This window comes from Gnatocerus cornutus, chromosome 1, assembly GCF_029298725.1.
Source record: "Gnatocerus cornutus isolate USDA-ARS CGAHR chromosome 1, icGnaCorn1.1, whole genome shotgun sequence".
Taxonomy (NCBI): domain Eukaryota; kingdom Metazoa; phylum Arthropoda; class Insecta; order Coleoptera; family Tenebrionidae; genus Gnatocerus; species Gnatocerus cornutus.
In genome coordinates this window covers 16,702,467-16,716,577 of record NC_142233.1, presented here as the reverse complement: position 1 = coordinate 16,716,577, position 14,111 = coordinate 16,702,467, and the positions used below count along the sequence as shown (strand labels likewise).

General features: G+C 35.6%; 3 protein-coding genes across 3 annotated transcripts; 1 reads left to right on the top strand and 2 right to left on the bottom strand.

Moving 5' to 3' along the window:
* On the bottom strand, positions 1 to 1,769 carry LOC148180584 (saxiphilin-like). Its single transcript, XM_088041127.1, has 7 exons — positions 1,512 to 1,769; positions 1,348 to 1,465; positions 1,228 to 1,304; positions 989 to 1,186; positions 448 to 616; positions 301 to 380; positions 1 to 251 (listed from the first exon to the last, which is right to left on the bottom strand). Exons 1-7 carry the CDS (start codon positions 1,687 to 1,689, stop codon positions 31 to 33), a joined length of 1,041 nt encoding a protein of 346 aa, XP_087897253.1. The 5' UTR covers positions 1,690 to 1,769; the 3' UTR covers positions 1 to 30.
* Positions 1,770 to 4,581: 2,812 nt separating this feature from the next.
* On the top strand, positions 4,582 to 10,409 carry LOC148180583 (uncharacterized). Its single transcript, XM_088049458.1, has 2 exons — positions 4,582 to 4,946; positions 9,904 to 10,409. Exons 1-2 carry the CDS (start codon positions 4,859 to 4,861, stop codon positions 10,287 to 10,289), a joined length of 474 nt encoding a protein of 157 aa, XP_087905584.1. The 5' UTR covers positions 4,582 to 4,858; the 3' UTR covers positions 10,290 to 10,409.
* A 695-nt stretch (positions 10,410 to 11,104) lies between these two features.
* LOC148180582 (BTB/POZ domain-containing protein 9-like) lies at positions 11,105 to 12,179 on the bottom strand. The gene is made up of 5 exons (XM_088040278.1): positions 12,053 to 12,179; positions 11,805 to 12,006; positions 11,599 to 11,758; positions 11,332 to 11,453; positions 11,105 to 11,285 (listed from the first exon to the last, which is right to left on the bottom strand). The coding sequence occupies exons 1-5, from the start codon at positions 12,177 to 12,179 to the stop codon at positions 11,105 to 11,107; spliced, it is 792 nt and encodes a 263-aa protein (XP_087896404.1).
* Between the last annotated feature and the right edge of the window lie 1,932 nt (positions 12,180 to 14,111).

The window sequence follows — 14,111 nt, the reverse complement described above, 5'->3', positions numbered from 1 at the left end:
GTCATCAAATTATTTATTGAGTATTAAAAACTATTGACTATTATCGTGTCTCTCAGCATAAGAAATAAACTGATCACAATCCGTCTCCTGCTGCACCTTGGGGTCCACGTCTGACTTCCGGATCCCATCAGGATCCACACAGTACATGGCGCCGGTACTTCCCTGGGCGAAGTTATAATTCCCGTTTTGATTACAATACAGCTTAAATCCTTTCCCGGAATCCGCGTAAATCCTGCTGTCTCTAGCACAGTCTAAAACCAACATTTTAATCTTAAATTACCACCAAACCAAAGAACCTACAGCAGTTCAAAGAGGTCGAAATCGGCGGCGCGGAGGCCCACGACCCCAACTTCGTATTGTCCCTCCACGTGCAAATCACCCTGAAAAAAAATTCCCAGTTGTTTGTGCAACAAGGAGAAAAAGTCGTGTTTTCGTCACGAGACTTACTGACTCTCTCTCATTGTGTACGATCCGTACGCCCCATCCTCATCGCACACGAAAGTATCAAAGTAGCTCGTGGTGCCGTGGAGCGCGAGTTTGTTTTCGATTTTCTTCATTCCGAACTTCTTACTGTCGCATTGGCGCGTGTATTGGCTGCCGACCTTCAAGACTTCATCTGTCAACAACATAGAGTGGCACTCCTAACCTCACTTTATCACCCACAGTGACGTGAAGTGCAACGTGCAAGTTTTCATCTAGTCGCCCAAGACTTCCGTACAAATTAACAAATGCCGCTCTATTAAGATAACGGTTGGGACTTTGGCCACATAACCTCACAAAACTTTTGAGAAATCGTCAAGTAGGCACTGACAACTGAAATAGGCCAACTGGATGGCTGAAGAGACTGAACTTTCGCTGTTTGACGTTAAAATTCGTCCCTAAATGGCGATTTTGACATTTGACAAGTGACACTATTGACAGTACCATACGAGCGGACAAAAGAAACTACCTATCAAAGGCAACTAGATGAAAATGATTGCGCACTTACAGCAAGGCAGCATCGCCACGGCCTTAATTGGTACCACCGGTGAGATTAAAGCCCCGGTTTGTTCTTCGGCGCACCAGCACTGCTCGCTGACGAGGTCGCACTGCAGAGGCTCGTAGTTCCCCATGCTGTTGCAATGCAAACTGTTGAAATACAACGGGTCTTCGTCCTCCTCCATCTCCGCCTTCCTCCGACTGCAGGCTACAAGACAATTTCACTTGGTACCACCATCAAGCTCTTACCGCAGGTCATGTTGTCGGCCTTCGACCACCACTCCTGCCCGAAGATCCTGTACCCGCTCTTGTTGTAACAGAAGCATCTGAAACGAAGAAGTTAGAAGAGGAATTGGGTGGAGGTCGTACCTTCCAGTAGTCCGCTCGCCTTTGCACTGCTTCGCGGCGAAGGTGGCCTCTTTGGTGCAGGAGGGTAAGTACGTGACGTACTCTCTGTAGGCTTTGGTGTGGTAGAGATTGCATCCAGCTGAAGGAAAAGAGTGAAGAAGTGGAGGAGGCGAAGTGGTACTCACTCTTCACCGAGGTGAACTTGACGCACTGTGGGAGCCCCCCTTTCCCATTTAGTTTGAAGTCCAAGTTCTGGTCGTAACAGTCCTGCGTGGTCAAGTCGGAGACGAGCTCTAAAGAGCTCTCGAGCTGTTGGTACGACCCACTGATAAGAAAGGACACGAGAAAAGCACGAAGACACATTTTTATTTAGTACCAAACTATATAAATCTGATTCTAGTACTACTGATAATCACATTTTTCACTTTATCAATGATAAGATTGATAGTTATCGCAGGAAGTGTCATCGAGAACGTCGACGTCGGCGGGCGATTTCCTGTGGCCGTCCATGTCGACGCAGTAGGCGTGAGTACCGATCTGCTGGTACGTCGCGTAGTTTCCGTTTCCGCCGCATTTCTGCAAGTGCGATTTTCCGAAAATTTTTCTGTCACGTGCGCAGTCTGGAAATGGGATTTTGATAAAGATAGAGAAGGATGGAGGGAGTGAACGTACTGCAATTGATAACGGAGCGGTCTTCGGATTGCCAGGGGCCGAGTAGAGATTTGTCTCTCCACGTGCAGTGGGCCCTGGAAAAATTCTAGTTCTAGTTCTATTTGGCAAAGAAATTATTTCAGACTGCGCGTAGTTCGAATGGGCATAACTTTGGCATTTATAGAGGTATCGGTACGAAATTTGGTACCAACAATGGTTTTGGTATGGTGCGTAAGTGTGCCAAATTTCACGGCGATTAACTAATAACTATAGATTTTACAGCACGTACTAGATTCCTCATTAAAAAAAACATCTGCACCTCAGTCTGGGGGTCATACGTAGATATAGTATCTGTGAGTCTATAGTTTCAAAATTTGACAGATATGTTAAGTGTAGTGCGTTTATTGAGTGTACGAAAATTCAACATATTTAATAAAAAATACGAATTTTATAATGATTTATTTCTAGTTGAAAGAAAAATTTCCTACTATACTAGTTTAAGGGTTATAACTCTAGTACCCATTAGTCTAGAGTTTTACAATTTAGCAGCTTTATTAAGTGTAGTACTGTTATTAAGTATGCCAAAATTCACAATGAATCATACAAGAGCACAGATTTTACAGCGATTTCTTTCTAGTTGACAAGGAAATTTTCTAGTTTACGAGTTTTGGGAATGTAACTCTAGTATCTACGAGTCTAGCACTACACAATTTTACAGATTTCTTAATTGTAGCTTGCTTAATGAACACATCAAAACTTAAAATGATTGATCAAAAATCATAGATTTTACAACTACTCATTTCTAGGTGAGAGAAAATTTTTCTAGTATACTAGTTTTTGGGCCGTAAATCAAGTACCTATTGGTCTAGTTCTTCACAATTTAGCACATTTATTAAGACTACTAATGCTACTGAGTGTGCCAAAATTCAAAATGATTCATCAAATATCGAAGATTTTACAATGACTACGTTCCTAGTATACTTGTTTTAGGGCTGTAACTCTAGTACCTATTGGTCTAGATCTTCACAATTTGGCAGATTTATTAAATGTAGTACTGTTATTGGGTGTGCCCGAGTTCAAAATGATTCAACAAAAATCATAGATTTTGCAACAACTCATTTCTAGTTTGGAGAAAAATTTCTTAGTATACTATTTTTTGGGCTGTAAATCTAGTACCCAATGGTCTAAAACTGCACAATTTGGCACATTTACTAATACTAGCACTGTTATTGAGTGTGCCAAAATTTAAGACGATTCATCAAAAATCGCAGATTTTACAATGACTTCTTTCTAGTTGACAAGAAAATTTCTCAGTATACTAGTTTTAGGGCTGTAACTCTAGTCCCCATTGGTCTAGATCTTCACAATTTGTCAGATTTATTAAGCATAGTACTGTTATTGCGTGTGCCAAAATTCAGAATGATTCTACAAAAATCATAGATTTTACAACCACTCATTCTTAGTATAGAGAAAAATTTCCTAGTATACTATTTTTTGGGCTGTAAATCTAGTACCCAATAGTCTAGAACAGTACAATTTGGCACATTTACTAATACTAGCACTGTTATTGAGTGTGCCAAAATTCAAAATGATTCATCAAAAATCATAGATTATACATTAACTCATTTCTAGTTGATAGAAGATTTTCCTAGTGTACTAGTTTTAGAGCTGCAACTTTAGTACCTATTGGTTTAGATTTTCACAATTTAGTAAATTTATTAAGTGTAGTACTGTCATTGCATGTGCTAAAATTCAAAATGATTCAACACAAATCATAGTTTTTACAAACACTTAATTCTACTTGAGAGAAAAATTTCCTAGTATACTAGTTTTAGACCTGTAACTCTAGTACCCATTGATCTAGATCTTCACAATTTGGCAGATTTATTAAGTGTAGTACTTTTATTGCGTCCAAAAATTAGCGACATATCGACCGAAGTAAACTTACTTAGTTGCGTTTTTTTTCGAGAAAATTCAATTTTTAAATTGGTTTCATTTTTCGAAATATCCCTAAAACGGTATGCCTGAACTCACTTTTGAATATTCCAACATATCAAACTCGTTCGGTCCAATGCTGCCACCCCAAGAAAATCCCTAAGGCCCTCCAAACAAAACCGTGCATTTTTTAGACTTCTCGAAACTTTGATCGTCTCTAATTCGGCTATTTGTTGACGTACGGAGGGTTTAGGCACAGTTTTGGATTCAGCGTGAAATTCTGCATAAATTGAGTACCAATACCTTAAGTTTTTTTAAATTGAATTACTTAAAAATTCACTTGGTTGTAACTCAGTTATTTGTTGTCGCACGTAAATTTTGAGACCGAATCTGAAATCTGCGTGAAATTCTGCGTAAAATGAGCACCAACAACTTCAGTTTGCTCGAAAAACGCCCTAAAAATCCACAATTCTTATTTTTTAACATAACAAGGTTGGTACTATTGTTGGCGCTAATCTCACTCGTGCTCAAATTCTACATTCAAATATTACAAAATCGCAGCAATTCGATTGTTTACCAAAATTACACAACGAAGACTTTCAACTTGAAGAGCAGAAAAGCGGAGGAATTTCCGAAAACCCGCGCCACCGCTAGATGGCGCTCCGCGCGTCGGTAAAGTCGCTCCCTTCCCTGACGTTTCCGCCGCGTTTGACAGCTGACGATTTGTTTGTCTCGTAATGACTCGTTTAAATTCATAAAAATTAATTGAATAAGTGGAGTAAATTGTAATTCCTACCATGAAATAATTTACTTCAAGTGTTTGACTCGACCAGTGCGAGAAAACTCCAGAAGGTGCAGTCAGCATTCCGGCGATTAATTCGAGATTTCTGATAAGTTATCAGAATGTTGTGTACAATAGCGAGCGTTGGCTTCTGATTCGATTGTGATGAAAATACAAAGAAATGTGAACATGTACAGGTTAAGAGTGTGCAAAGGCATCTTCTGCTTCATTCTGCTCTTTGACTCCGCAATAAGTGAGTATGCAAGGGGGCGCGTGGGGCTGTTTCTACTCGCGCTTTTCCGAGGGGTTGGCTTTCCTGGGAAATCGGTGTATAAGTCTTTGGAAATCACTAAGAAATCAGGGGAAATCACTAGGAAATCAGAGGAATTCACTAGGAAATCAAGGGAAGTCACAAGGAAATCAAGGGAAGTCACAAGGAAATCAGGGGAATTCACCGAGAAATCAGTCGAGTAAAATTACTAGCAACAAAATCAAAGAAAATTTCTAAGATGTCACTGAAATTTCTCAGGGTATACAGTTTGTCCTTTCCATGGAATTTTGTCTAGTTTTGTCCGAATTCCTCTTATTTTGTTGTGGTTTCATAAATCATGCCCTGATTTCCTTGTGTTTTCGTCCAACTTCCCCTTATTTCCTTGTTATTTCGTAAAACTTTCCCTGAACTCCTTGTGATTTCGTCTAAATTCCCCTGATTTCCTTGTGTTTTTGTCTAACTTCCCCTTATTTGCTTGTTAATTCGTAAAACTTTCCCTGATTTCCTTGCGTTTTCGTCAAACTTCGCCTTATTTCCTTGTGATTTCATAAAACTTCCCCTGTATTCCTTGTGATTTCGTTCAAACTTTACTTATTCTCTTGCAATTTTGTCTAGCTTTAATCCAACTTCCTCTTATTTCTTTGTGATGTCATAAAAACTTCTCCTAATTTTCTTATGATTGCGTTCAACTTTCCCTTATTTCCTTGTTATTTCGTAAAACTTCCTCTGATTTCCTTGTGTTTAGTCCAATTTCCCCTTATTTCCTTGTTATTTTGGAAAACTTCCCTTTAGTTCCTTGTTATTTCGTCCAAACTCTACTTATTTCCTCGTAATTTCGTCTAGTTTTTGGCCAACTTCCTCTTATTTCCTTGTGATTTATTAAACTTCCCCTGAATTTCTTGTGATTCCGTCCAACTTCCCTTTATTTCCTTGTTATTTCACAAAATTTCCCCTGAATTCCTTGTGATTTGTTCAAACTCTACTTATTTCCTTGCAATTTTGTCTAGTTTTCGTCCAACTTCCTCTTATTTCCTTGTGATTTCATAAAAACTTCTAATTTTTTTGTGATTTCGTTCAACTTTTCCTTTGTTATTTCGTAAAACTTTCCCAGAATTCCATGTGATTTCGTACAACCTCTACTTATTTTGTTGTAATTTCGTCTAAATTCTCCTGATTTCCTTGTGTTTTTGTCTAACTTCCCCTTATTTGCTTGTTAATTCGTAAAACTTTCCCTGATTTCCTTGCGTTTTCGTCAAACTTCGCCTTATTTCCTTGTCATTTCATAAAACTTCCCCTGTATTCCTTGTGATTTCGTTCAAACTTTACTTATTCTCTTGAAATTTTGTCTAGCTTTAATCCAACTTCCTCTTATTTCTTTGTGATGTCATAAAAACTTCTCCTAATTTTCTTATGATTGCGTTCAACTTTCCTTTATTTCTTTGTTATTTCGTAAAACTTCCTCTGATTTCCTTGTGTTTAGTCCAATTTCCCCTTATTTCCTTGTTATTTTGGAAAACTTCCCTTTAGTTCCTTGTTATTTCGTGCAAACTCTACTTATTTCCTTGTAATTTCGTCTAGTTTTTGGCCAACTTCCTCTTATTTCCTTGTGATTTATTAAACTTCCCCTGAATTTCTTGCGATTTCGTCCAACTTCCCTTTATTTCCTTGTTATTTCACAAAACTTCCCCTGAATTCCTTGTGATTTTGTTCAAACTCTACTTATTTCTTTGCAATTTTGTCTAGTTTTCGTCCAACTTCCTCTTATTTCCTTGTGATTTCATAAAAACTTCTCCTAATTTTTTTGTGATTTCGTTCAGCTTTTCCTTATTTCTTTGTTATTTCGTAAAACTTTCCCAGAATTCCATGTGATTTCGTACAACCTCTACTTATTTTGTTGTAATTTCGTCTAAATTCTCCTGATTTCCTTGTGTTTTTGTCTAACTTCCCCTTATTTGCTTGTTAATTCGTAAAACTTTCCCTGATTTCCTGGCGTTTTCGTCAAACTTCGCCTTATTTCCTTGTGATTTCATAAAACTTCCCCTGTATTCCTTGTGATTTCGTTCAAACTTTACTTATTCTCTTGCAATTTTGTCTAGCTTTAATCCAACTTCCTCTTATTTCTTTGTGATGTCATAAAAACTTCTCCTAATTTTCTTATGATTGCGTTCAACTTTCCCTTATTTCCTTGTTATTTCGTAAAACTTCCTCTGATTTCCTTGTGTTTAGTCCAATTTCCCCTTATTTCCTTGTTATTTTGGAAAACTTCCCTTTAGTTCCTTGTTATTTCGTCCAAACTCTACTTATTTCCTCGTAATTTCGTCTAGTTTTTGGCCAACTTCCTCTTATTTCCTTGTGATTTATTAAACTTCCCCTGAATTTCTTGTGATTCCGTCCAACTTCCCTTTATTTCCTTGTTATTTCACAAAATTTCCCCTGAATTCCTTGTGATTTGTTCAAACTCTACTTATTTCCTTGCAATTTTGTCTAGTTTTCGTCCAACTTCCTCTTATTTCCTTGTGATTTCATAAAAACTTCTAATTTTTTTGTGATTTCGTTCAACTTTTCCTTTGTTATTTCGTAAAACTTTCCCAGAATTCCATGTGATTTCGTACAACCTCTACTTATTTTGTTGTAATTTCGTCTAAATTCTCCTGATTTCCTTGTGTTTTTGTCTAACTTCCCCTTATTTGCTTGTTAATTCGTAAAACTTTCCCTGATTTCCTTGCGTTTTCGTCAAACTTCGCCTTATTTCCTTGTGATTTCATAAAACTTCCCCTGTATTCCTTGTGATTTCGTTCAAACTTTACTTATTCTCTTGAAATTTTGTCTAGCTTTAATCCAACTTCCTCTTATTTCTTTGTGATGTCATAAAAACTTCTCCTAATTTTCTTATGATTGCGTTCAACTTTCCCTTATTTCTTTGTTATTTCGTAAAACTTCCTCTGATTTCCTTGTGTTTAGTCCAATTTCCCCTTATTTCCTTGTTATTTTGGAAAACTTCCCTTTAGTTCCTTGTTATTTCGTCCAAACTCTACTTATTTCCTCGTAATTTCGTCTAGTTTTTGGCCAACTTCCTCTTATTTCCTTGTGATTTATTAAACTTCCCCTGAATTTCTTGTGATTCCGTCCAACTTCCCTTTATTTCCTTGTTATTTCACAAAATTTCCCCTGAATTCCTTGTGATTTTGTTCAAACTCTACTTATTTCCTTGCAATTTTGTCTAGTTTTCGTCCAACTTCCTCTTATTTCCTTGTGATTTCATAAAAACTTCTCCTAATTTTTTTGTGATTTCGTTCAACTTTTCCTTTGTTATTTCGTAAAACTTTCCCAGAATTCCATGTGATTTCGTACAACCTCTACTTATTTTGTTGTAATTTCGTCTAAATTCTCCTGATTTCCTTGTGTTTTTGTCTAACTTCCCCTTATTTGCTTGTTAATTCGTAAAACTTTCCCTGATTTCCTTGCGTTTTCGTCAAACTTCGCCTTATTTCCTTGTGATTTCATAAAACTTCCCCTGTATTCCTTGTGATTTCGTTCAAACTTTACTTATTTCCTTGCAATTTTGTCTAGTTTTAATCCAACTTCCTCTTATTTCTTTGTGACTTCATAAAAAGTTCTCCTAATTTTCTTATGATTGCGTTCAACTTTCCCTTATTTCTTTGTTATTTTGTAAAACTTCCCCAGAATTCCTTGTGATTTTGTACAACCTCTACTTATTTTGTAATTTCGTATAAATGTCCCTGATTTTCTTGTGTTTTCGTCCAACAATAAAGGGTTATTTCTTTGTGATTTCATGAAAATTACCCTGATTTCCTAGTGTTTAGTCCAATTTCCCCTTATTTCCTTGTTATTTTGGAAAACTTCCCTTTAGTTCCTTGTTATTTCGTCCAAACTCTACTTATTTCCTTGTAATTTCGTCTAGTTTTTGGCCAACTTCCTCTTATTTCCTTGTTATTTCGTAAAACTTCCTCTGATTTCCTATTGATTGCCCCTGATTTCCTAAAACTGATACACTGAGTCCAAATGAACCACTTTTGACCCAAACTCTTCTTGCTTTAACTGAAAGTTTTGTTTTTTTTTTACTCTATAAAAAAGGTTCTCAGATTTTTTTCAATTTTTGGTTCCCAACCCAAAAAAAGTTATAACTTTAAGTTATAAGCTATAAGTTTTTTAAAAATGAACTTATTGGAACCTTTTTTTTTTAAATTATTGTTTTGAAATGAACTGCTCAGAAAAAAATATAAAAAAAACTAAGATGATAAATTTTTTAAAATTTTCGCCTTTTTTGAGAATAAAACGATATTTTCTCGAAGTTTGTTATTTTTTATTTTATTTTTTCAATAAAACTTCAATTAATATTGCGATCATTCGTGCATATCCCAGGCCGAATGTTTTTTCTATTTTTTTATTTAATTGAAAAAAAAAAAATTTTTAAAATTTTTGTATAGTAATACAATAAAATTATTGCAATTAAACGATTTGACAGGATTTAAGTTTTAAGTTTAAGTTTTTTTTGAGAAAATAAGATAAAAAATAAAAAATGGCGAACTTCGAGAAAATAACGATTTTTTTCATAATTTATGATTTGAAACTTTTTTTTTAATTTGTTTTTGAAAATACATTTAAAAAAAAATTAAAAAAAAAAAAGTCCCATTAAGTTAATTTTTGAAAAAGTTATAGCTATTTGAAAATATAAATGCCATTTTTTGGGAAAATTCATAACTTTTTTGGGTTGAGAACAAAAATTCGAAAAAACAAGTTGAGCACTGGAAATTTTCAAAAAATCAGAGATAATCGAATGGTCTTTGGTAATTCACGGTTCCTGATTTTCTTGTGATTTTCCATTGATTTTCCTAATGATTTCACAAACACTTCCGTGGAAATCAGGGGAAATCACTAGGAAATTTTGGAGGCATATTAACCCCTCGCGTTTTTCCAGGTAAAGCCTGCGACCCCGACGACCTGGTGCACTCGCAGTGCTCCGAGACGCAGCTCTGTGATGAGAAGACGCACACTTGCCAGTGCCGGCCGGGCTGGGAGGCGCACAATGACATGCTCTGCGTCAGTGTGAATCCCCGGAATTCGCGAGCTTCAACACCAAATACTTCAAGCCTTGTAGCAAGCCACAACAGTGGCTCCATTGTTGCTGGAATCCTCATTCCATTATTTTTAATACTCTTTGTGATATATGCAGTGTATGTTAGTAGGAAGTACAAGTTAATGACGTGGTTCCGGAGGAAGATCCACCAAAGAAACAACAATTACGACGAGTTTATGATTGGACAGGACCAAGACTTGGAGGACGACGATCCTCCGCTTCACTGAATGTTTGGTGCCGTTTTAATCGCAGTTTCATTCCTACGTTTGCCATCGTTATTGTATGCTTATACCAAAGCTGATCTTATATTTATGATCTTCATCAATAAATTAATTTATTATTATTGATGTCGGGGATCTTTTTTTTACGTGGCCAATCACTGGGCAACCACCCACACTGTGGGGTCAACTTACCTGATCTGTCATCCAGAAAAGCCAAAAATTCAAGTTATTTGTTGATTAACGTTGAAAGTTCGCACAGTTTTGGATTATGTGTGAAGTTCTGCGTCAAATAAGCACAAACAACATGAGTTTGTTTCACAAATAAAGGAAGCATTGAACTTTGATCGGTCATAACTCGGTTATTTGCAGTCGTATCTGAATTTAAATCCCAGATTTGAATTCTGCGTACACTGGTGTATAATAACTCAAGTTTACTCTAAAAAATAAGCGAGATATCGGTATGAGAAGTTTGGCCATAGTTTTAGTCATGAATTTTTGCGAAAATTTGCAACTTTCGACTATTGGAAAATCTAAAAACTATTTCTTATGTAAAAAATCGCGAGAAAAACGATGCCGCAAACCGCATTCCAATATCTCAAATAGTTTAAATATTGTACAGAATTGGAGTTTTATTTCTAACATTTTGCACACTCACCATATTTGCTTCTTCACATGTCCCCACAATGCGGAAATAAATTGCAGGTCTCTCTGAAAATGTGTGCTCTTGCCATCCATCATAGAAAGCATCTGTTTTATCGACAGCCGCTTCCCACTGAGATTGGTTAATTGAAGTTTCTATACGATATTTGTAGTTAACGTTCTCATGTAACAGTAACTTGACTGTAGAAATCAGGTATGGCTGAGCTAAAAAACGACGCTTCATATCGATTGCTAAATAATTTTAGTCTACCTAGTTGCATCACGATGCTTCCTTTTCCGATCTGATGGAAACTCCAACCACTGTTTGGATTACCATTCAACATATCACCGACCCAACTCCTACTACAAGTGAGTTTTTAGAGGTATTATTATTCACGCAAACACTCACTCTGCAGTGCAGAGAGCTCCATTTTGTCTTGTGGCCACATTGCTTCTAGGACGAATGATACCATTTACTATGGTGGGAATATCGCTCATCCATAATGCTTCAAGGGACGTCAATTCAAAATTCTACGGACAAAAATATGGATGGCAATATTCTATTTATATTGATAATGCAAAATTTTGTATAGAATGCTCAAACAGCAAACACATTTAAAGCGGCCTCGAAACTTTTTCTCAGCCAGCTTCACACTGTATTAACACGAGTACTCACACTTCCTGATGAGCTTTTCGTCCCCACAATTTTTATAAATTTGACCATTTGTTGATTAAAGTACAAATGTTGGACAGAACGACAAAGAAAACGTTGGTAGTCAATAACTCTGGTCCAGTTTTGACCATCGAGAGAGATTTCGATGTAGTAAGAATAGGAGCTGCAACGATATTCTCAGAAACTTTGTACTTTTTTTTTAATTTTACCTTTTACTCTTCTCATAAAGTCTCATTTTTATGTAGTTTATACAATACTCTTCCCAAAGTTCCACTACAATACTTTCATTGCCATTTATAATGTGATGAGCGCAATGACTTTTGCCGATTGTTTCACTCAGTAAATGACCAGTGTCCACTCCAGCAATCACTGCAGCAAGATCTTCTTTGGAAGCAACATTCACATTTTCGACTTAAAGAAAGATTTCATTTTACGAAACAGTTTAAATTATACACACCTGCATCACATCTAAGCTTGGATCTCTTCGGTTTCACTTCAACAATCTCTGAAATGAATTCAAGTAAAGTTTCGGTTTTCAGCAAATTAGTGGGCCACACTATGGACACTAATTCGGCCACTGACATTGTCGAGAACCGAATGCACTCTAATACTGCATCATCAACACTTTTGTTGTCTTTGCACCACTTTTCAGCTAATTTAAAGAGCTCGATTTCCCTAATTAACCAAGAGTCGTATTGTAAAAAGCTTATTAAAGATTCCTAAAACTTTTTGTTAGTTCAGAGATGAAACTCCTTCTCTTTTCTACCTTTGATAACTGTTGAGAGCTGCCATTTGAGATCACTTGTGCAAAATTGTCATCTATAAACTCGTGACAAGTTTCCTGTAATTCAACTAAACCATAATGACTTGCAGTGTTTAAAATAGAAACCACATTTTCCACCTGTATGGCAGATTTCAGTTCAACAAAAACTCCAGAACTAACACGATTTACTACGTTATCTTCTGATAGCCCCAAATTCTTTAAAACTTCTGGAATAGATGATGGAGATTGGTATTCTAGAACCAAACATTGTCATAAACAACATTAACATGAGCAAAAATTATTACTAAAGGCTCGGTTTTCAATAACACCGTCTTTAAGGCGAGTGCCAAGACATTTTTCTTATGGAGAATCCCATGTAAAGTATCGTCTAAATATTTCGCTTATTTTTTAATGTATCAGTTTCGTTCTTATTCTCAACTGCTTGTATTCATATTTTCTTCTAAAACTAAGAATCAAACATTGGAAAAAACATTTAATTTAAAAGTTAAAGGACTTGAAAATTCGATAATTTACGGGTAGTTTTACGAATAGAAGTTTATGTCCGATTTTTGTGAATTTTTAAACTTAGAATTAGTAAAGAATACTTTTAAAATCACTTTCCCGCTAAATTTAAATCCATATCATTAAAATTGGTCTAGTTATGAGTGAGATAAACTAAAAATTTTTCAATCGAAGCTCTGAGCTTTGCAGATAATTTACGACTTGGTTGATTTATAAGCGTACCCTCATTTGCGGTTTCTTGACCAGCTTTGGAAGTTGTAAATCAAGGGATTTCTTCTAAAATTTTTACCTGCTTGTTTCGCACAGAGGATAATAAAATGGTTACAATTAGAAGAGCGTTATTAAAAGTGCTAATAAGTACAAGCACATCGAAGTGATGTATGAAATTATAGAAACAACTATGTAGTATGAAAATTCATTTAATTTAAGTAATGTTTTCAACTAAAGTCTTTCAATGACACACGAATTAATTTCTCGACTACTTCACGGTGTTGGACGTAAAATTTAGAAAATGAAATTTAATAAAATAGTAATTTATTATTATTTTTCTTTTTACATATTTTATTATTTATGTTTATTTTTTTCTTATTTTACTAGAATTTAAAAGTTCATCAATGAATAAAAAATGTTGAATGAAACAAAATTGTTTTGAATGGTATGACTCTATGGAGCAACCTGACCGGATGCAATTTACCTGATGTTTGCAATATTGGATTAGAGTTTACCTAAGAAACTGACCGGAGTTTTACTAGGTGATGACAATTTCTTTCATTTTGCCGCCGGCCGGTTCAACTTTTACTGAAAAACCCACTAAATCTTGTTCCTTTGAGAACAATATAAATTTTTTTTGGGAGAGTAAAAAGGTTGACTTCTGGTAACTAGAAAAAAATGGAACATACATTGTCAATTCAAATCATAATTGATATTACCAAATCCAAGGGCAGTTAAGAATAACACGAAAAAAAATGTGTATTCTGGGTGTTTGGTTTGGACAAGAAAGTGATATGAAATATGTATATATTTATGAAGACACAACTTTTTGGAAAAAAAAATGGAACCAAAATTGATTAAGTTTTATTTTGATCACATGTTGCTGGAATTAATTGACTCTAGGAAACAAAGATTGTCTATTCCGATCCGCCGTCATTGAGTTTGTATTACCTATGTATTAGTTAATTGTCAATATTGTAAATAAGTACCTATTATGTAAATACCACTTTTCTTATAAATA

Excerpts from the sequence above, each read along its gene's own strand:
- LOC148180583 (XM_088049458.1), top strand. The coding sequence starts at position 4,859 with ATGAAAATACAAAGAAATGTGAACATGTACAGGTTAAGAGTGTGCAAA. Across the intron at positions 4,947-9,903 it reads GCTCTTTGACTCCGCAATAA|GTAAAGCCTGCGACCCCGAC; the intron begins GTGAGTATGCAA and ends GCGTTTTTCCAG.
- LOC148180582 (XM_088040278.1), bottom strand. The coding sequence starts at position 12,179 with ATGTCAGTGGCCGAATTAGTGTCCATAGTGTGGCCCACTAATTTGCTG. Across the intron at positions 11,454-11,598 it reads CGAAAAGCTCATCAGGAAGT|AATTTTGAATTGACGTCCCT; the intron begins GTGAGTACTCGT and ends TTTTGTCCGTAG. Across the intron at positions 11,286-11,331 it reads GGAGCTCTCTGCACTGCAGA|TAGGAGTTGGGTCGGTGATA; the intron begins GTGAGTGTTTGC and ends ACTCACTTGTAG.
- LOC148180584 (XM_088041127.1), bottom strand. The coding sequence starts at position 1,689 with ATGTGTCTTCGTGCTTTTCTCGTGTCCTTTCTTATCAGTGGGTCGTAC. Across the intron at positions 1,466-1,511 it reads CAAGTTCACCTCGGTGAAGA|CTGGATGCAATCTCTACCAC; the intron begins GTGAGTACCACT and ends CTTTTCCTTCAG. Across the intron at positions 252-300 it reads TTCGACCTCTTTGAACTGCT|ACTGTGCTAGAGACAGCAGG; the intron begins GTAGGTTCTTTG and ends TGTTGGTTTTAG.